The sequence below is a fragment of the Lynx canadensis genome, chromosome B3 (assembly GCF_007474595.2).
Source record: "Lynx canadensis isolate LIC74 chromosome B3, mLynCan4.pri.v2, whole genome shotgun sequence".
NCBI lineage: Eukaryota > Metazoa > Chordata > Mammalia > Carnivora > Felidae > Lynx > Lynx canadensis.
The window spans coordinates 104,410,031-104,432,905 of record NC_044308.2 but is presented as its reverse complement, the minus strand read 5'-3'; the positions used below and the strand labels follow the sequence as shown (position 1 = coordinate 104,432,905).

At 37.4% G+C, this 22,875-nt stretch overlaps 1 protein-coding gene across 1 annotated transcript; it reads right to left on the bottom strand.

Moving 5' to 3' along the window:
* Positions 1–547: 547 nt before the first annotated feature.
* On the bottom strand, positions 548–22,328 carry NAA30 (N-alpha-acetyltransferase 30, NatC catalytic subunit). Its single transcript, XM_030319194.1, has 5 exons — positions 22,268–22,328; positions 21,221–21,989; positions 15,423–15,546; positions 13,583–13,638; positions 548–3,998 (listed from the first exon to the last, which is right to left on the bottom strand). Exons 2-5 carry the CDS (start codon positions 21,986–21,988, stop codon positions 3,861–3,863), a joined length of 1,086 nt encoding a protein of 361 aa, XP_030175054.1. The 5' UTR covers position 21,989; positions 22,268–22,328; the 3' UTR covers positions 548–3,860.
* Positions 22,329–22,875: the final 547 nt, after the last annotated feature.

Genomic DNA, 22,875 nt, shown 5'->3' with positions numbered 1-22,875 from the left:
TAATTCAGCACTCGTATTTAAAACAGATCTCTTTCTTCTACTAATATCCATAAATCTTCAAATATAAAAGCATGCGTAACTACCATTTAAAGCTTCTCATGAGAATGGGGCAAATAGCCCAGATATTGCTCTATTTTACTTTGGTGTTTTAGCAAGGGGGCGGGGGGATGGGGGGGGACATTACTTAAGTACAAACAACAACAACAACAAAATACTAAATTAAAATAAAAACAGTCTTAGGAATTGCTACCAAACAAGGACAAAAAACCAAGTTTCGGTTTTAGGCATGCAAAAATGCTCTCATTTGTATTGATATCTGATATCTGAGTGGACTAACTTTGAATACTTTTAGGAAAATCAAGTTCATGTTATTTTCAAATTTACTTTGTCAGAACACAAAGTAGATAATAATTATATATCACTTCTTCCAAATAATTCTTGGATGGGAGGCACGAAGTGGGGAGCTGAATAGATTGCTTGTTTTTTTTTTTTTTTCTTAGTAGGTAAAAGCAGAACAACTCAATCATAAAATGCACACAGCTGTATCTAAAAGAAAAATGCAAACACAACTTAACCAACTTTATTTGACTGCATCTTATTTAGACAGCTTGCACATTTCAAATCCCATTAAATCTCTCTCTCCAAAAGGATATGGGACAATAGAAGAAAATTATGCAGCAATATCCAGTCATCAAACAGCAGTCCAATATTTTGAAATACACGTGATATTTTATAGATACTCAACTCATATCTGACGTCAATATAATTTATGGTTATGTTTTTACAAACCTGAAAGCCCTGTAACATTATAGCACTCATTTTAGTGATGTCATGGTGCACTGAAAAGTAACTCTGATGCACTACCAATTTGCTTTTATCTATGCTCCTGGAAAGTGATGAACTTCATGATTTTTAGACACCATAATAAATATACACATCCAGTCTTATACATGTCAGCCAATACCATAACACAGGGCAAGGTAAAGTTAAAACATGTGACAAACAAACTCCTTTACACAGATTTGTCAAGCAAGTAGGGAGGGCAATTTACTCAGTAAGTAGGGAGGGTAAAAAACCAATTTTTTAATAATTTTACTTTTTTAATTTTGTTGGCTTCAACTTCAAAAACTACTGTCTGGTTTCTGATCTGTGGACTCCCCTAGAGTAGTTTCATCCTAATGTAAGGGAAATTACAATCAGTCCACACATCAAAAAATGGTAGCATACCCGTTAGCTTCTTCAATACTAACATATATAGCTTCATGGTAGCATGTATAAAATGTTCAGCAGTACGAACTGCCAAACCAGTGTCAGTGGATAGTACAGTCAGTCTTTAAGAGGCAGCACCCCGTTAAAAGAAAGTTGCACCAATCTTGCTCAGTTTTAGCCAAGTGAACTCACGCTATCAATTTTAAATGAGATTGTTTTAAGATTATATAAGAAAGATGAAAGCCCAATATCAAAAAGTAAATGAATGTTTGATGCTGCTTCAACTGGAATGGAGACTTAGTTTTGATGCTGGGTTATCATGCTAGACATTAAAATTTTAGTCTACTTAAGTAAACAATTTTTGTATACCCAATTAAAGACATAAGGTAGACATTTCTGTTCAACATACACCAGGCTGAACAATACGGCAACCATCTGACTTTTTAGCCACATGGTTAAGGTCACGTTTACAAACACCCAGTCAGTTCAGCGAAACCTGGTCAATTCTGGGAGAAAAGGTCAGTAGAGATGGTTTCATTGACAACTCGCCAAAACATAATGGCTGAAATGAAAATCTAGCATGTATCTATCTACTTTAGAACCGTCCCCATTAGGGAGTCAAGCAAATGTATGTTCATCAACAATCATTACTAATGAATCAGCAAGTCAAATATAAAGTGGTGAGATAAAATTTGATAACTCTTTTAGTTCAGTTCCCTCCATATCAAAAATAACAGAAGCATCACTATGATTGGCATTCCTCTAAATGCTAGAGCCCAAATGACATTTGATCAAAGACATACTCAAAACAGTCAGCTGGAAAGCTGAGTATTGAGTGATCGTTATATTTTAACGCAATCAGTACTCTACCCATTAAACTTTCAAGAGCAATATAAAATGAAAGAAAAAGTTGACTTTAAAAATGAGGAACTATAAATGATCCCACCAGCAGGAAGATTTTATTTTCGCCAAATCTGTGTATCTTTATTTTTAAAATACTTGTTACCATGTTCACTTTCAAGACACTGCACTGAGCAAGGAGCAGCTTTCCTTTAAAAAAAAAAAAAAAAAAAAAGGCAACAAACTTTCCTGAAAGGGGGCTTTTACCAACTGTTAATGGAGGTAGGGTTTTTAAAAATACAGTAATTATAGCCATAAAATAAAATTCAAACCAAATCCTAGAACAGAAGTAAAGCATATCCAAATTAAAGAAAAAACAACATAGATTCCTACAAAACATTTTTCACAGAGAATCAATCTTTTTTTTTTTTTTTATGGGTCCCTAGGTTTTCCAGTTAAATTATCCATCACAGGTTTCCTGACTCAGTTGAAAGCAATTAACTTATAAATTTGTTACACTGCACAGATTGACCAAAATACAATGTAACTGAACATGGTGATAACTATTAAGAAAACCCATAAAACTCACTCCAAAAAAATATTCCAATTTTCCCTTTTGTTTTTCTGGAAACTAAGCAAAGCTTCCCCAAGAATTTGCTTAAATAAGTGAAAAGAAAATAAAATCAGTTTAAAATGGATACAATGAACCTTCAAATTTATTTCCAAGACCAAGAACCAAAAGTGAAACAATTTAAGAAATGGAAGCAATGTGAATCCAAATCAAGTGGGAAAAAAGTTCCAGCTACTTTGTAAAAGCTGTTCTTCACAGCTTAGCAATAATTTTGATTAAATAAAATCATACCGATTTACATTAATTTTCTATTCTTTTCCAAAAATTCCCTCACTCTCAAAAAAAAAAAAAAAAGTGCATCCAAAACCCAGCAATTCCCGGCTCCATCAACTTTTCTCATCCCTTTTGAGTCATTTCTCAAAGATTTTCCAAGTAGATTCAACTTCTTACTGTAAGGAAAGAAGGGACTTTACAGTAAACCACTCTGTCACTCACCTGGAAAAAAGTATCCAAATTATAAAAATCTGAAATAATTTATTATCAAATTTAGAATTTAAATAAAAACAAAAGTTTGCTTGCAAAGGCCTGAAAGAAAAGGAAAAGAGAGCATGCATTCAAAAACTAGAGATGAAGACAAATATACTTATCTACACAGGCACTGGCAGACGCAATTTAATTGTTATCTTTACTCATTGTAAGACACACCCAACCCTACATAACATTTTTTTTCATTCACTAATCACTGAGGTACCAATATCCAAGAATGGAAAATTTAATATTGAAAAAATAAAACCTAAAATTGAAGCTTTTCCCCCACCCCCTTCAGAAAACTATGGCAGGTTTCATGTGAAATGTTAGTATACTTAGAGATTTTTACAATCTACATTGGCTTTTTTAGGAACAAAAATCATGTTCCACTTACTGGTTCTGTGACAAAATGATCACTGTGTAAATAACATTGTCAGCAGACTTTGCAAATGAACAAACAAATCTTGGCTATCAACTGGCACATCTTGCTGGTACCAAAAGAACTCTTTAAGTTTAAAACAATCTCTTTTAATTCAGAACAAATGCGCCATGCCAAAGTGCAACAAATATTGTGCGACACTCAATGAGACACTGACAGGTAAGAGCTGCATGGAAATTACTAAATCCACCTGCAAAGCAATTCTGTACAAATTGCATTGCATGCAAAGGTCGATTCTGTGTGGTTGGAAAGTTGTTCCTTGGTATCAGTTTCTCAACGCAGCCACAATTTAAGTCGCAGTGCATCAACTCCATTTAAATAGTATCTGAACAGCCTCTTATCTCGAACAAAACCAAGATTTTCATAAAGTTTCAAAGCAGACTTATTCGTTATTTCTGTTTCCAAAACAACCTTCAAAAAAAATATGAGAAAACTAAGTTATAATTTTATATATTTGAAATTAGCTTATAATTTAAGTTGACAAATCACAAAGTAAACATCAAATACTTAAGAAAAACATTCCATATCGGTTTTAAGATTGATGGTGAAAACAATAAATGTTAATGATGTAAAGAAAGAACCCAGAAAATGGTCATCGTAATAGTAATTTTCTCTTGGGGCAAGAGGAGGTAGGAATGCGGACATTTTCTGTTCTATTGATTTTTGTGATGTTTGGAATTTTTAGCAATGAGAATATACATTTTATACTAAAACAAAGATGAATTATTTCCCCGTGGAGAAAAGTAGTGTGACAAAAAGATGAAGAAAAGAAAAAAAATCAACAATACAAACTTTAAGAAAATACAATTTGACCTCCAACTCCTAACTCCTATATTTTCATTAATTTGTCATCATTTATCCTGGCAACAACTACCCTATTTGTCTAGAATCTAGACCAGAATCTGCAAATTACGGCCCTGGAGTCAAATGTGTCTATTGCTTGTTTCTGTCAGTAAAGCTTTATTGGAACACAACCATGGCCATTTGTTTCCATGATGTCCATGACTCCTTTTTCAATACAAGGCAGAGTTGAACAGATGCAACAGAGATCTATAGTCTGCAAAGTCTAAAATATTTACCCATTAGGCTCTTTGCAGAGAAAGTTTGCCAATCCTAGACCAAAGATACCCAAACATTAGTTAACTGGATTGCAGACACCCTCCTCTGGAGTTTCTGATTAGATTTGGGGTGGGGCCCAAGAATTTATATTTTTAAAAAATTGCCAATTGATGCTGATGATGCTAGTTGGAAAACAACAGTCTGAAACCATGGACTATACATTAGGGACATCAACACTGAACAGAAGAACACATAAAATATTAACTTCTGAGTTGTTTTTAGTATTACTGAACAATGGCCCTGACAATGAAGAACTGACACTTTTTGAACATTGTGTGATTTTCTTTTATTATTATTTCTACCTTCCTCTACCCAAACATCCTCTATCCCATCCTCCTACCTTTTATATACACAGCTCTATTTGCCTTTCTATTGATTCTCAACCTACCTCATTGAGAATTGTCAACAAAGTGAGCCACAGTTACTGTTGGGATGTCATAACCCTCAGGTGTTTGAAATGAGACAAAAGGGCAAAGTATAATTAAACAAGGGTCCAAGTGAAGCCTATGAGTCACTTTCTATCTCAAGCTACCAAAACATTTGACAAATATTCAAGTAGATGTAAATAATAGAGAAGAAAATGTACTTCATCATATCCAAAACTGAACTCAACTCCTCCTCAATTCCACATGTCAGTAACAATGCCTCAAACCTGAAAACCTAGGAGTCACTATTGAGCTTCTTTCCTCTCTACCCACCCCCCCCCCCATATACATCCAACCACTATTTCTCTTCTCTCTTAAATCTCTCAAATAACCTCTTTTCCTTCTATCCCTACTCATACCACTGTAGTCCAAGCTGGCATCAACTTTCACTGTAATTACAAGATACTCCTAACTCAAAAAGTCTCCCATTTTCTTTAAGTAGAATGATGTTCTTGTTAACCTCTGTTTAGAACCACTTACTGACTCCCTTTTGTCCTCAAGATAAAGTTCACAAATTATAGATAATCTAGGGGCACCTGGATAGCTCAGTCAGTTAAGCATCCGACTCTTGATTTCAGCTCAAGTCATTATCTCATGGTTTGTGAGACAGAGCCCCGCATCAGGCTCCACATTGACAGCCATGATCAGGCATGTCAGTCACTGACAGTCATGATCATGTGAAATTGTGATTTCACAATTCATGAGACTGAACCCACATCAGGCTCTGTGCTGAGCCTGCTTGGGATTCTTTCTCTCCCCCCCTCTCTTTGCCCCTCCCACACTCTTTCTCTCTTTCAAAATAAATAAACTTAAAAAAAAGTTTAGAAAATAAATAAAGATAATCTAAACAAACTTAAAAGGCCCTCAAATTATGGCATCTACCTACCTCACCAACTTTGCTTTAGGTCTACCCCCTGGTTCTCCATGATCAACACTAAACTTTCAGTTTCTGGAACCCACCTTGATCTTTCCCACCTTAGATCTTTCACATAAATTGTTTCCTGTCTGGAAGGATGCTCTTCCTGTCCTCTTTGCTTTTGGCCTTAGCTTGTTACTTCCAGACTGGATGGATTATCCCTTTCTTTTTATACTACCCCGCTGACTTCATTCAACATTTGATGACCATGTCATCTCTCCTAGCTGATGAGCCCAACAAGGGCAGGATCATGTATACCTCCTTCACAGCCATTTCCTGTATACCTAACACTGCCTGACAAATAGAAGGCTCTCAGATATGTTAATTATATGCATCCTTAGCACCTTTCATTATATTACACACATTACTTAAATATTAAACAAAAGTATTATTAAATTTTTAAATGACCAAAGGGCTTAAAGAGAAAGCATCATCTTAAAGCAACTGAGCAAATCACATGCTAAATCTTAAATTTTAAAAGATCTAAAAACAGGTAATTAATAATTCAGGATAAAGAGAAAATATTCCTAGGAAGGAACATTTGTCTTATTTCTTTTTAAGTTTATTCTGAAAGAGAGACAGACAGACAGACAGTTCTGTGCACTGTCAGCACAGAACCCAATGCAGGGTTGATCTCACAAATTTTGAGATCATGACCTAAGCCAAAATCAAGAGTCAGACGCTTAGCTGACTGAGCCACCTAGGCACCCCCCTAGGAAGAACATTTAAAGAAATGTTGTACAGCAAACAAGCTCGTTTAAGATAAGAATAAAAGTCAACAATTTTTCTCTACTCTTAAAAATATGGAAATTTATTTTTTAGTAATGTATACCATCTTCCAGTCTGGGACAGTCCAGTCTGATCAATACAGGTTTTCAATTTTGAACAAATCTCTTGGGTAACTCCTAGAACTCTGTTTTAGGCCACCACCTAATTACAGCTAAAATGTTACATCAAAACAATATGTGAAGCAATAAAAGTACAACTCAAAACTTGGAACTTGATTTCACAGAAAAAGGAGTGACAGGTTTGTTTTTTTTTAAGCTAGTATTTACTGATGGCTTACTAAATGCTATGTAAAGCATTTATATGCATTGTCATTTTATATCCATTTGTGATGTTATTTTCATAAATATCCTATGAAATAGATATGATTTTTCTCCAGTTAACAAATGAATGAAACTCAAGGCCACCAGTAGTGCAAAAACAGACCAGACTCCATATCTGAACTAGACCTTATAATATCCACTCTTCTGTGCCTCCCCCTGATTCTTTCCCCAGAGTAAACCAAAGCGGCAATGGGAGATCTAACCTACTTATGACACAATGAAGGGGACCTAAGTCCATGTTCATTAGTATTTGGCAACTGAAAATATTAAGACACATCTGAGGCTAATTATGGCTACATAAATACACACTTGAGGTGTGGTAAAGAGTTGAATTCGCCTTTGTTGGCATCCTAGCAGATGAGTGAAATACAGCCCAATTACACAGACATGGAATTATACAAAGGGCTGACCTTATTTAAAACCAAAGGATAGTCTCGGTACACTCACATTCTGTCAATAAAGAGATCATCTGACAAAATAGGAAATGTCAGAAAAAAGTAACTTTTTAATACTTAATCACTTAAATTCTCTTAAATTAAAAGAGAATCTGGGTTTACAATGAAAACTCAGTATGAAACTATTCATTTAGTCCACATCATGGGAGTATTACATAGGAAGCCAAAGGATAATGAGGTTATTTTGGTCCCAAAGAAACTTGGCAAAGTTGAATTCTACTTAACAGAAAAAAAAGATTACAGTGAAGTTCCACGGATTCTCTTAGCAACAAACCACTGTCAGGACAAGCCAAACTATTACAGTTTAGAAAGCCTTTTTTAATATTTTAGGCTGGAACTGCTGGAGGGAGGGCAAGCTGTTCACTGTTAGAACCTAAACACTAGCTTATCATCTGGCACTTCATAGACCTTATACTGACACTGCTGAATAAACTTTATTGTTCTTCATAACATTCCTTTAAGATCAGAATTACTACCACATTGCATACACAAAGAGAAAGACTATAAAAAGTTAAATGACTTGCCTACAATCACACAACTACTAAGTGACAGAAGATGAATCTAGAACCCAGGATTCTCATACCCAGTTCTTTAATTAGGACAGACTACTCGATCAAAAAATCCTTATAGTTTAAATAACTCCGTTTTACTCTGTTCTTTACCTAGCAGCCTCTGTTTGATAGCCAAAATAGGTTTCCAGCGAAACTAAAAATGTTCAACATATAATTGTTAAACATAGAAAGCTTAAAAGTCACCTTCGTACATTATCAAAAAATAATAAAAATACCTGATATGTATTTGTACATAACTAAATACCATATGTATTTTGTTACTATGTAACAGATTTATTACTGGTTATGCTAAATTAGACCACTGATGGTAGGAATGTAAATTGGTACAGCCATCATGGAACAGTACGGAGGTTCCTCAAAAAATTAAAAATAGAACTACTATGTGATCCAGCAATCCCACTTCTGGGTATATATCCAAAGGAATCAAAATCAGGACCTCAAATAGGTACTTAGTATCAAATAGATACTCCCATGTTTATCACAGCATTATCACAACAGCCAAAATACGGAAATAACCTATATGTCCAATGTCTGTCAACAAATGAATGGATAAAGAAAAGGAGCATATACAAACAATGGAATATTTTTCAGCCTTAAAGAAATCCTACCATTGTGGCAACATGGATGAACCTGGAGGACATAATGCTAAGTGAAACATATCAGACATAGACAAATACTGCATGATATCACTTATATGTAGAAACTAAAATAAACTCATAAAAGCAGAAAGTAGAATGGTGGATCCCAGAGGAAATGGGAAGATGCTGGTCAACTAAAAATAGAGCACATAGAGCACATTTAAACTCAATTAAGAAATGTGGTGTATTCCCATCATATAGGAGTTAATTCTGAGTATTGACATCACAGCAATCATACTTTAAATCTAAAAAAAATTTCTGAAATTTAAATTCCCAGAGATGAAGACTTCAAAAGGACATCTATAGATTAAAGGTAAAGCACTGTTCATCATGCTGACCAATCACCCCATTCTAATTTATTTCAGGAAAAAAGCACACAAAAGTAAACAGCCACTGTGTGGGTTATTTTAGATATACGAATCCTGGGGCGCCTGGGTGGCGCAGTCGGTTAAGCGTCCGACTTCAGCCAGGTCACGATCTCGCGGTCCGTGAGTTCGAGCCCCGCGTCGGGCTCTGGGCTGATGGCTCGGAGCCTGGAGCCTGTTTCTGATTCTGTGTCTCCCTCTGTCTCTGCCCCTCCCCCGTTCATGCTCTGTCTCTCTGTCCCAAAAATAAATAAAAAAAAAAAAAACGTTGATATACGAATCCTACTTTAAAAATAACATTCTAGGGGTGCCTGAGCGGCTCAGTCGGTTAAGCATCTGTCTGACTGATTTCAGCTCAGGCCACGATCTCAGTCGTGAGAAGGAACCCCACATTGAGGTCTATACTGGATGTGGAGCCTGCTTAGGACTCTCTCTCCCCCTATCCTTCTGCCTCTCCATGTGTGCATGCAAGTGCTCTCTAAATAAATAAATAAATAAATAAATAAAGACATCCTAGAAAACTCATTCATGCTATTTGTGTGTATTTTTCTTACTATTTCCCCTAATGTAATACACAAAGCCAAGATGCTTGTCCTAGTAGCCACCAGTATGGCAGCAACAGCATGTGTGGGTGTAACCAAATTCAAGCCAGATCAGTAATATGGGTAATGCATTCTCATTCATGAAGCAACAAATCCCCTTGTTTCTTTTTTTAATGCTATAATTTTTTAGACAGCTCCAAATATACAGAAAATGAAAAACATCTTTTAGTTATGCTGTTTTAACATGTCTAATTCTGACATAAAAAGTTAGGAAAGTCATAGTAAGGCAAAATGAAAACATCTATTAGATCAGGAGAGTCATTATTATTTGAACAAAAACATGATCTACATTTCAACTCTGTGATTACTAATTTTGGTTTAATATGCTGTGAAATTATTTTAAAAATGACAAGAGCAACCAAGAGCAATATAAACTCAGCTCAAGGTCACAAATTCTACAAATAGAAGAGAAAGTAAAAATTGACTGGATGTGCATGGTAAGGCTTCACAGAGATTTCCAAATGTCACTTTCTTTACAGGTGCATAGATTTAAACATTTCTATCTTTATAAGAATAAAAAAAAAAAAACAGTACAACCTAAGTAGTAGAAAATGTAATTTAAATCCCTTTTCAAATGTATTTCTGATAATTTGTCAAAACTCCTTAACACTTTTAAAGAAAGGAAGGTTGGCCTAACTTAATAAAAGTAAAATTACATGTTGGTTATTTCAAAATTGGTCACTGCATCCTTAGAGAATTAAAATTTCAGTTTTCCTCAGAACAATGAATTATATATGACTGTTTTTATGTGCAATTTTTTTTTTTACCAAAAGGTATTTTAACTGATTAATAATGCTGTAGATACTTTTTTTTTTAATTTTTAATGTTTATTTATTTTTGAGAGAGAGAGAGACAGAGTGTGAGTGGGCAAGGGGCAGAGAAAGAGGGAGACACAGAATCCGAAGCAGGCTCGAGCCTCTGAGCTGTCAGCACAGAGCCCAATGTGGGGCTTGAACTCATGAACTGTGAGATCATGACCTGAGCCGAAGCCAAACACCAAACCGACTGAGACACCCAGGCACCCCTCCCTGTAGATACTTCAAAAAGTTTTACTATGTACAAAAATAAGATAACTGCTCTTCCCAGAAAGCTTATAGAAAGCTCAAAGAGAAAGACAAGTTAACAATTATGCAAGTCGAAATTCACAAGTACATTAAAAAAAAAAAGGAGATACAGATAAGATGCTGGTGGCACAGAACTAATTGGTCAACCATCATACTCTATCGCAAATGCCACACTAAGTACTAAGAATACAGCAGTAAACAAGAAAAGGCATCTCTGCTCTCCACAGTGGCTAAGGCAGACTCTGAACAAGTAAATTTCAGTGAAGTATATTTTACAAAAAGAAACGTTAAGAAAACCACAGAAACTACACAATTGATTCTGCCCAGAAGGATTAAGGAAAACTTTAAAAAATTGTTATTGTATTGGGTCTTAAAGACTGAGAAGTAGTTTAACAAGTAGGAGGGCCAAAAAGCTACTAGGCCTAGCAAACACATCAGTGAGAAAGTAGTTACAATGGATTGGAGGGGGAAGAAACCAAACCAAAGGGGATGAAATGGTAGTAAAAGGAAGTGGAACCAACAAACACAAATTATCAAGAATTAGAAGAGAGAGGGGGATAGAATTGTTGCTTATATAGTTTAAAACTCAATGAAAGGGAGAGTGAAAGCCTTATAAGGAGTAAACAAAATTCTAATTCTGCATAGAGCAAATCCTTTATCTGAACAATATGGGACACACTAAATTTTGTTTAAAACATGGAAGAGTTAAAAACAAAACAAAACAAAACAAAAAACATGGAAGAGTTCTTTAATTCAAAGGCAGAGTAATTCAAACTGCAAAAACGTAAGTTCATTGAACTATCTCCGTTTCAGATTAATATTAAGTAAAACTCATTGCTTCAAAAGAAAATTCAGAACAAGATCTTTAGGTCCACAATGAAAAGAGTATTTCTACCATAAAACGTATCACTAATTTAGGACCTAACTTTGAGACTAAAACAATATAACCCAAATCTCCGTATCATTCCCCAGAACTTTCAAAGAAAAACCAATACCATTTAAACATTTGCTCAGTTAAGGTAAGGCACACACCCTGTCTCGCAGGTAGTGACTAGGATAACTCACAAAACGCATAGCTATAAGGAACATAATACTCCTTGTTCATAACATCCCTGCTCACTGGAAACCACTCTATTCAGGAGCAGTAGAGGATCAAAACATGGTCTTATCAACCCAAAGATTTTTCCAAATTCTTCAGCAACTTTTATGAAGCTTGACTTCTCTTCCTGATGAGCTACACCAGTGTGACTATGGTCCAAACAGATCAACATATGCAGTCCAATCCTCTTCTGCAAATTTTAGTTACATTAAAATGGTCACGGTCACTGCATCTTTTACTTCTTGATATTAATAGCTGTGAATTACATGAGATCCTCCACTGTATGTGAATTATCTTATTTGAAATAACACTGAATGCCCTGATATCTCAGGATGACTTCCTCCGTGCTACCCAATGTATCTGTAGGCCTACTCATACAACCATTATTTAGTGTGGCCTGTCGGAATACAAACTAATGTGAACAAGGAGCATGAGAATAGTCTAGGGTAAATCTCTGTATTCTGACATGGAAACACGTTCACGAGATACTGTTAAATGAAAAAGTAATTATTGCAGAATAATAATTATGGTTTAGTTTGTATAAAGAAAAACTATTACGCAGCTAAGATGTGTACTTAGAATGTGAGGATACATATTTAAAGATTAACAGTAGCTATAAGTGGAAAGAAGAACAAAGCATTGAAGAGTGTGAGGACAGTGAAAGAAGGGACTTTGCACCCCCAAATATACACATACATATAACGGTTAATGAGTATGTATAAATTTTGTACAGAAAAAAACCCACCTTAAAAAATTATCAAAACAAGTTACAAACTTTTGGGGAAAAATTACCTAATTTCAAGTATTTTGAGAACTCTCTAAGGCATATTTGCCCTCTAATAACAAAGCCAACTGTCCCTTGTAACGTTCATAAAGTTACTAGCATCATACAACTTTGTTCCTTCATAGTCACCATTGCTATATCAAAAACATCTACACTTCTCTAGTTTATACTTATTCTCTTCCACCTGAAACAGTAAATTGTAACATTCCCAACCATCACCATTAGTTATGGAGCACTCACCATGTATATGGCACAGTGCTGTAGGATACCAAAAAATTTATACCTGTGGTTAGGCTGTACAAACAAGCTAAACAGAAGAGATGCTCTTAGGTTGAAACATAGACAGGTCTAATTTTAAAAGTGGTTGTCTTTTTTTCTCCTTAGCCTTATCATTAGCTAATGCTGATTTTTTTTTTTTCAAACATGAAATGTCTTTCATATGAACTGACAGTTGGCCCATAGATTAAACAAAAAAAAAAAGTTATTTAGAGAGAAACTAAGGCCGATATGTAAGGAAATTACAGTAAGATATGTAATAAGAGCCACCTTAAATGACTTAACTGATAACAAATCCTCTGAATACCAATTCCTCTGAATACCAATTATTTACTGAAAATGTCTAAGATTTCACCTTTATGTTTTGACAAAGAACAAATTTTAGCTCCCATTATCATCTTAGAATTTGTTCTAGGTCAAAACTCAAGTGCTTTTCACCACAAGCTACAATGTTATAGTAATAGTTTGCAATGAAATCTGCAATACAATTTATTGTGGGATATTTATTTAAAAACCAAACTGATAAAATACAGACTAGGAAAAAAGGTTTTAAACATTTAGAAAGACTTACCTCATCACAGTCTCCTTCAACCATGGCATATATAGCTTTCTTAACCAAGTTAGTACCTAGAATATAGATCTGAGTATTAATGAAGGAAAATTTAGTTTCTTAAGGATACCTAAATTATCGTATTTATAAGCACAGAAATATCAAATGCTGGGTTCTACCTTGAACGCAGACAACAGACTATCTTAAGTGAGAAAAAATTCAGATTTAAACTGAGAGCCCAACAAACCTACACATAGTAATATAAGTTCCCTCTTAAAAGACATAGCTCCTTAGGCATCTCTTTTTCTCAGGTGTAATTATTTGCTCCAAGCAGGAGTTTGTGCTCTTCTGTTTGAAAGTAAGAGAAAAGGGAAAAAAGAAAAAGGCAAGATATGGTACGGCCAGAACAGCCCAGGAAATCCTTGAACTAGCCAGAAGCTACAAGACCCTTGGGCCAATCGTGCCAAAGATCACACCAGAAACTGCTGTGGCCCACAGTGGACCCAAGACACTGGGTTGGTTCCTACAAACCTTCCAGTGAGTCCGGGCATTCCCAAATGATGCCAGTGGTATCTCTGTAAATGTCTAGCTAAATGTATCCTGGTTTAGGGTCAGATACACGTGGTACATTAAAGGGAAAAAACTGACAAATCTGATTCTAAGAAAACCAAATTGTTAGGAAATCTCTTCATTTTCAAACCATGTACATGAACAAGAACACATTACATGGGCCAAACAAAATGTCTGAAGGTCAGGATGCAATCCTCAAGCCACCAGTTTCTGCCCTCTGAACTAGACAGATAATTGCCTATCATTTGCCATGAGCTCTTACTAGCTCTTTTCAATGCATCAATATAACAGGTCCAATTCATTAAAAACCCTAGCAGTAAACTCTAACACTATAAAAAATAAGTTGGTTAAAACTAATGTAGTAAGTCAGCATACTCACAATGATTTCTCATGACCTCTCAGACTGTATGAAACTCTTAAATTGGACAATAATACTCGTATTTGAAACAACAACAACAAACTACAAGTGACAAACTGCTAGTAATTAAATACCGGAATAGGCATCAATTCTTCTTTCACAAATACTTACTTAGCTTCACTAGATCCCAGGATTTGACATGCTCTGACAAGTGCTCAATCCCCCATCCTGAACAAAGAGCCAGTAGGTCCTAGACACTAGGACAGTAGTTCTTAACCAGGCTTATATCACAGTCAGCTGGGGACACTTCAGTCCTACTTCTAACAGGACACACAACATTCTCAGGAAGAGAGACCGAAACATTTGTTTTTAAACCACCCACATGATTCTAATGACCATTATAAATCATAAGTATAAGATTGACTGAAAATGCCAGGAAAAGTAGACCCAAGAAAGAGATGAATTTGGGAATAGTAGGAAACAATTCTCCTGGTCCTCCCTGAATTGCTAATATAATGTTTGAGGACTAGAACTAAATAATGGTAACAATTTCTCCTTAATTTTGCCTTGAGCTCCACTTAACCCAAGTATAGACAGCTCCTAGAGGGCTGTGATCAAGTGCCCCAAAATGCTATTAAGAGCTGCAGTATGTAGTACAATGCAAAGCATTTTGAATGTGATCAAAAAAATGTTTGGAAGTAAAAACTGATTCACTTGTTACTTATTAGAAAGATAATTTCTCAAACAAAACACTAATAAAGAAAACAATTCATTTTAGGAACATTTTGAAAATATTTTGAAATAAAAATAACCTTAATTTTCTCCCCTTAGCTTCTTTCTCATTTCTATACATTTACATTTAAGTCTTTTGCTTCAAAAAACAAATATGAAAATAACTTATGCATTCTTTTAGTGACATAATATTTTCCTTACCAATGCCATTTCTCCTGTACTTGGAATCCACGGCTAACATGGCTATATAACCTCTGCGGAACATCTTTTTGTGCATATCCAACTTGCAAACGATGGCACCTACACACTCCTCCCCTACCATGGCCTTAAAAATAAACAAACAGTTATGAAGAATACATTGCCGTCAGGTACTGCACAATTACCCAGGGAAACAGCAACCAACCACTGGTCAGCATTTTTGAGGAAAGAAGAGAGAAGAATTCTAGTAACAGAGCAATCACAGAAGTTTCAGAAATCTAAATCCCAGAACTCCTTCAGAAGTTCCAGTTTTAAAATCTTTCAACACTGTTTAGGGCATAAATGTCTTATGCTCATTATCAAAGCCTGGGGGGAAAAAGCAAGATTTCCACAAAGTTAATACTCAAGTACTTTATAAGAGGTGCTTATAATTATTTGCAATAAAGACCTACATATTTAAGATTTGGGGAGAAATATGTGAAAGTAATTTTTTTAAGAAAATGTCTCTTCAAAAGAAAGAAAGAAAATGTCTCTTCATTAGGGTATAAAATACTGTGAAACTTATCAAAGTACTATAAATTTAAATGTAATTCTAACAAGGTTTTAGTGAAAGACAGAACACCTAATATTTATACTACCTCACAGTAGAGTTCGATTTTGAGCAGGAATAAAACAAAAACAAAGACAAAAAAATGCAAACGACTTTCACAAAAAAGATGGTTATTAAGGTATTCGTTGGATCCTCCCCAAGGGTTTTTGTTAGTGAAGGACTACAAAGACTAGATATTCAATGGTCTAGTCACTCCCGACAATGTCATTATCACAAAGCTCAAAGAATATCTAGCACTTAAAACCAGAGCTTCATATTAAAGTGAAAGCTTTAATTTTACAGAGCTACTTTAATAAAAATTTATGTCTTCCCAGAGTATTAAAGGTTAAATGCTGAATAAATGCTAATAATCCCCCATTTTTATTAAGATTTCCAGTGTTACCACTGAAAATAAGTTTTTCAAAAGTTCTGTCACTGATGAAAAGTTCTAGTAATACTGTATTCTGGTAAATATCAATAGGGCAATAGCTTTAATTGTTTAATAATGTGTCAGCTAGTTAGAAATATTTGTTTGCTCTAAAGAGCACTCATTTAAAAAATATGAAAACTTCGAATTATCTCTTAATAAAATAAAATTTCCAGAAGAAACTATTTCAACAGCAAAAACCAGGAATTGGTTTAAAAAATTAAAAAGCCCAGTTTACACTTAATTTTAACTTAATTTTGATGTGACATTTAATTCATCATTCTGTAAAATGATTAAAAAGACTTTTTTAAACTGTGAGAAAAATCTTTTAGATAATTCCAATCCATTTCACACAAACCTGAACTAGGTCAGAAAAATCCTTTTGAAAGGATATTAAATTGAATAATCCACTTAATTCATTTCTATCACACAATCCAAAACTATCTTGGACAATAAACCTCTAAAACTGTTATTTCCATTTTCATTCACAATAAATCAATCTGGTTCTGTAAAAGCTGTTTTCAAAACTAAAATTTCTGGGGCACCTCAGTGGCTTAGTCAGTAAAGCATCTGACTCTTGATTTTGGCTCACGTCATGTTCTCGCAGTTTGTGAGTTTGAGCCCAGCGTCGGGCTCTGCACTGAGAGTGCAGAGCCTGCTTGGGATTCTCTCTGTCTCTCTGTCTCTCTCTCTCTCTGGCCCTACCCAGCTCTCACTCACACTCTACTCTCTAAATAAAAAAAATAAAAAAACAACTTAAAATTTCTTTATGAAATAATAGCTGAAATACACACAAAAGTGGCCTGGTTGAACAACTCTGACAGCATTTTCTGATTTAAAAATAACTCATCTCAAATATATGTGGTTGTGTATATATGTATGTACATACATGTTAGGCCCAAAAGTACATTTAAAAACTTTTTTAAGTAGGCTTCACGCACAGCATGGAGCCCAACGTGGGGCCCGAACTCACGACCCTGAGATCAAGAGTAGGACATTTAAATGACAGAGCCATACCCAGGCACCCCACATTAAAAAACTTTGTGACCTAAGGTTGTAAATTAGGGAAAACGGAAATCTATATAAATCTATGATATAAAACTGTAGGACAGCTACATTTCACAATTAATAAACCATCCCAAAGAAGAAAGAATCAAAACCACTAGACACAATACATTTGGACAATACTTCCAAATTGGATAGGAATTTCAAACAAATCTTCTTTTGACCAAGGTAGTAAAGGGCGAACAAAGTGTTTTATCAGTTCATGCCTGGACTAGATTGACTCTTCCTAATTAAGAATATGTAGGAGCAAAAATCAAGTGGTACTCATCGTTAAAAAATAAAAGCCCAATGTGGCACCTGGGTGGCTCAGTCAGTTAAGCGTCCAACTTCCACTCAGGTCATGATCTCATGGCTCGTGGGTTCGGGCCCCATGTCAGGCTCTGTGCTGACAGCTCAGAGTCTGGAGCATGCTTCAGATTCTCTGTCTTCCTCTCTCTCTGCCCTTCCCCCATTCATGCTCTGTCTCTCAAAAACAAGTAAAAAATGTTAAAAAAAATTTTTTAAAAATTACAAAAAAATAAAAGCCCAATATATAATGTACTCTAATAAGATATTCGTAGAGAGGAAGGCCTATCCTGCTATTTTTTCCTGAGAAATTGCTGATGAATATGTAAGAATTACTAAACTGCTTATCAATTTTTCCAAATAAAAGCTTCTCCACATATATTTGGAAGTCATACCATTAAATGCGTTCCTTTTTCAAGGATGGGAACTGAAAAAATCTTGGCAAGATTAAGACTTAACTCTACAAGGCCAATTGCTTGTCAATCTACAAAACTTGAAAACTACAAGTTGTATGAAATAGAAATTCCCAAATTCCAGAATGCTATACATAGGAAAACAGAGGAAGCCAGAAAGTTAAATTTAGAATAAACAGAAATACTATAGTACATCACTGGTAATAAGTTTAAGAAGTTCAAAAAGGCACTAAAAGATAAAAATACCATGAACTCAAAAATGGCAAAGATAAATTAGTTAAGAACAGAAAAATTGACAGGGTCTCCCATTTGTATAGTACTCTACTATCACATCTGTTACAATTATTAGAAGAGCCATAAGAAACTGTCATTTTTGTTAGTCAGGTTTGGTCAAGTGCTGGCAATTTTCTACGGAAGGTTCAACCTCATACATTCCATTTGATCCATTACAGGTTATATATAGAAACCAAAAACATTTTGGAGGTTTTTAATCTCTTGAGATTATTGATGTTTGCCAGGACAATATAACTTGGGGACACAATGATCTTCCCTGAAGATCAAGGGTATGTCATTTTTCAGATTCTTACTTATTTCCATAATGAGAGGTCAGGTAAAGTTCTAACTTTACCTCTCTGCCACTAAATATCTGAAGCTTTTTTTTTTTTTAAGATTTTATTTTTAAGTAATCCCTATATCCAACTTGAGGCTCAAACTCACTACCCTGAGGTCAACAGCAGCATGCTATGGGGCACCTGGGTGGCTTAGTTGGTTAAGCATTCGACTCTTGATCTCAGCTCAGGTCTTGATCCAATGGATTGTAAATTAGAGCCCCATATCAGGCTCTGTGTTGACAGCATGGAGCCTGCTTGGGATTCTCTGTCTCCTTCTCTCTGCCCCTCCCTGCTGGCTCGCTCGCACTCTCTCTCTCTCCCTCAAAAATTAACATTAAAAAACAAAAAAAGAGTCGGATGCTCCATGGACTGAGCCAGCCAGGCACCCCTAAATATCTGAAGATTTAAACATTTTTAAGTCACTCAGGTCCTTAATTTTTTTTCATTAAAAAAAAAATGAAGTTGAGCTAGATTATATTTAAGACCCGTTAAGAGTTCTAAAATGATATGATTTAAAATAAACATACACACTTATATTTATTTTAAATTGTTCTTAGAGGAAATTCAAATTTTTTAAACGCCAACATAAAGGCCCCAATTCTAAGTGGCCTCTGATTAACTATTGTTTTCTGTTCCATATCTCCAGATACATACTTGCACTAATAAATCTTAGATGTCAACCACTTGTACATATCTCAATTTCCAGATATTCAGAATTTAATATTAAACAAACTATTAAGAACTAAAGTACAAATTAGCTGGCGAACTGGAAGGAGTCTACGTAAAATCAAATCTAAAGTTTAATATTAGGTTTATCAGAGTCAAAAATGGAAGACAAGTTGAGAGAGGTCCAGGTAATATCAGAACCCAAAGCTGACTAAATATTATATATACAACTATTTTCTGTAATTAATAGAAATACATATTTCAATTTAAGGTTTGACTCAGTCATATACTTTTGTGGGTAAATTTACAATTAAATCAATCTACAATTTTTAGCAATTACAGTGGCATTTAATGACACATATATAGTGCTATAAAATCATCGCCATATGCACTGACATAGGCATGTCTTAGAACTTCTATGTTGATACAATGGTTAGAATCCTGTAAGAGCAGTTTTGTAGAATATAAGATAGTTCCTACAGTTTAAACAAATATACTAAATTGAAGTTTAGCAAAGTGAACATGGAAAACAGCAGAACTACATTATCTACAATTCTGAGGTTATATTTTTAGATTACCACCAACATACAGAATCAGAATCAGAAAGATGGATTTCTAAAGAACTGTCAAAACATCTTGGGGGGATGTGCAACGAAGTGCTAAGTGCAATTACGTCAATGCTAAAACATAAATAGTAGTAGCTTCTCCCTTTACATAGCAAAAAATATTTCTTAAAAGCATGTTGCCTTTCTTTGGTGAAATTCAAGAAATAAAATGCTTGTGAGGACACGATACAAAACATACCTCCAGTTAATATTTAAGTGAAAGGTTTCAGAATAAAATTGGTCAATATTTTTGGGAAGAAACTATTGGTACTGCCAGTACTACATAAATTAAAAAAAAAAAAAAACAAGAAAACTATTTAGCTTGTTTCATAGCCAAATCTTTTTCACTTACATGGAAATCAAAAAATTCTGTCAACTGTGCTTTACACAGCCTGTGTCACTATTAATATGTACGATGTACGTATATGGATGATCAGTTTCTTAAAGGAAAAAATGAGATTAGTAACAGTTTCACACTTAAGTTTCCTACATTCCACAAAACGGTATTTTGTTCGAGCTTCAGGGTCTTTCAGCCACCAGAAGTGTTAGTAGTGCCTTCTACAATCTAGCACCAGAAAGCAGGCTGGCTACAACTGCTAATTGTCCTGAATTGTCCTGTCGAAGTAAAAGGAAACAATCTCCATAATTACGGAAAACGCTTGTAAGATTTAATTCCCCAATGTGGCCACAGCAAGTTTACTGACAATCATGTTCACCAAAACATGTTTATGCATACACTCTTCCCTGATTACGGCTGTAATTGAGAGATTAATAAAGCCTGTATCCGAACAGAACCATGTTCAAATTAAATGATTGCAAAGTGCTTTGAGGATGAGGGAGGGTAATTAAAGACGGTTAAACATGATTATAAGCTAATATAAACAGAATCGAAGACCCCCAACATGCATCATACAGGCTTGTTGCATTTACATAAGTACCAAGTTAAGCCAGATCAAGAAGTCTTACCTTCAAAACAGTTTCATTAAAAAACTAGGAGTGTGGACACGCACTTTACATCATGTAACGTACTATGAAACGCAGAAGTATACATCCACTGCCACTCTCAGCCCTCACACTCCCTGCCCTGCACGGCCTGGATCTCTCTGCTGCGTTCACCCTCTTTGCATTCCATCCACTTACCAAGAAGCACAGCTGTGGCCAGTTGTGGATAAAATATCTATAGGTATAAATGGAGTAGGGTTCAGACAGATCTTTGGTGATCAGTCTCATGATATCGGGCATTTGTAGCTCGGATTCATATCGGACATAACGTATCGTCCGATCCTCCCCAGGCTCAACCTCCCGGCCTGAGGGGCTTCTTAAACTGCAGCCGGCGGTCAGGGATGAAGACAGCAGCCGCACCTGCTCATCTTCCTCCTCCTCCTGCTCCGTGCCCTCCGCCAGTCCATTGCGGGCCGCCGCAGGATCGCTCGCCGCCACTGCCTCCGCCGGGCTGGGGAGCGCAGTTCTTCCATTATTGGGGAGGCAGTGAGGGGGGCTCTCGCCCGAGTGTACCCCAGCTCCTTTTGTTGCAGTCGCTCTGGGCCCCCCGTCGGGGGTGGCTGTGGTCGTGGCCGCCTCGGCCGCGCTCAAAACCTTGCTCTTGAGAGAGGCGGCCGCCCGGAGGTGCCGCAGTTCGGGGCTGATCAATCCGTTGAGCTGCTGCTGCTCCTGCGGCGGCTGAGGGCAGCGGAGGCACGGATGCCCCTTGGCCGCCGCCGTCGCCTCGCCGCCCGCCGGGCTCCTGCCGCCGCCGCCGCCTTCGTGCTCCTCGTCGTCCTCCTCGTCCTCGCTGCAGCAGGCGAGGGCGGCCCCCGCCGGGAAGGGACAGCGGGGCTCGGCCGCCGCCGAGGCCGGAGGTGCTGGTGGTGGGAGGAGGCTGCTAGGCCCAGGCGGTACCTCCGCCATCCTAGAGGCGACACAGACCGAGAGGGGAGGCCATGAGACCCCGCGGACGAGCGCGGAGCAGAGAGGGCGTCGGGCGGGGGGGAAGGGGGGGCGGCGAAGGTGGAGGGGGGGAAACAAAGGCAGAAACCGTCCCTCACGGAGCAGCCCCCCCAATTCCGCGCCCCCCCCCCGCTCTTCAGCGCCGCCCAGCTGTTCAGCCGGCCACCGTCCCCGTCCGCCCGCACCCATCCGCTGGCCCTGTCACCCCCGGCCCCTCCCTGTCCCCTCCGCGAGGCTCACCCCGCACAGGTCCCCGCCGCCACTGCCGCCACTCCTCTTCCTCCTCAGCCGCCGCCGCCGCCTCCTCCGCCGCCGCGGCCGCCTCCACCGCCGCCAAGGTTCACACTCAGCCGCCGTCGCCGTAAAGCGCCTCGGCTGTTACCCCGGGTAAAGTTTCCTAGGCCTGGCTTTACGACACTTCCCTGCCTGCCGGCTGCCGGGGCCAAGGGAAAGGGGCGTGGAGGGAGGTGACCTGTGGAGGGGCGGGGACGAAGGTGTCTCCGGTGGGCTTGGGGGAGGCTGCGTGCTAATGGGTGGGGTTGTGGGGCGGGGAAGTCGCTGAGGGCTTTGGAGTCTCCCGCGCCTAGTCCACTGTCCTCGGCGTTGAGACTCCTCAGCCCGCGGAGCTTGCGACGCAGGACCGGGGAGAGATAGGCGGGACGGGCGCTCCCTCTCCCAACCCCGTCGCCCCCACGGAGCTGTCGCGAAGCCCGCCCGCTTGTGTCTTGTTGACCACGCCACTCTCCTAAAAATGCTCTTCCTCAGCTGTGCTACCTTTGCCCTGACCCGAGGAGCGGCGGGGGAGGAAGGCAGAGAAAGGAGGGCGGTTACCCGAGTCCGTTAAAAAT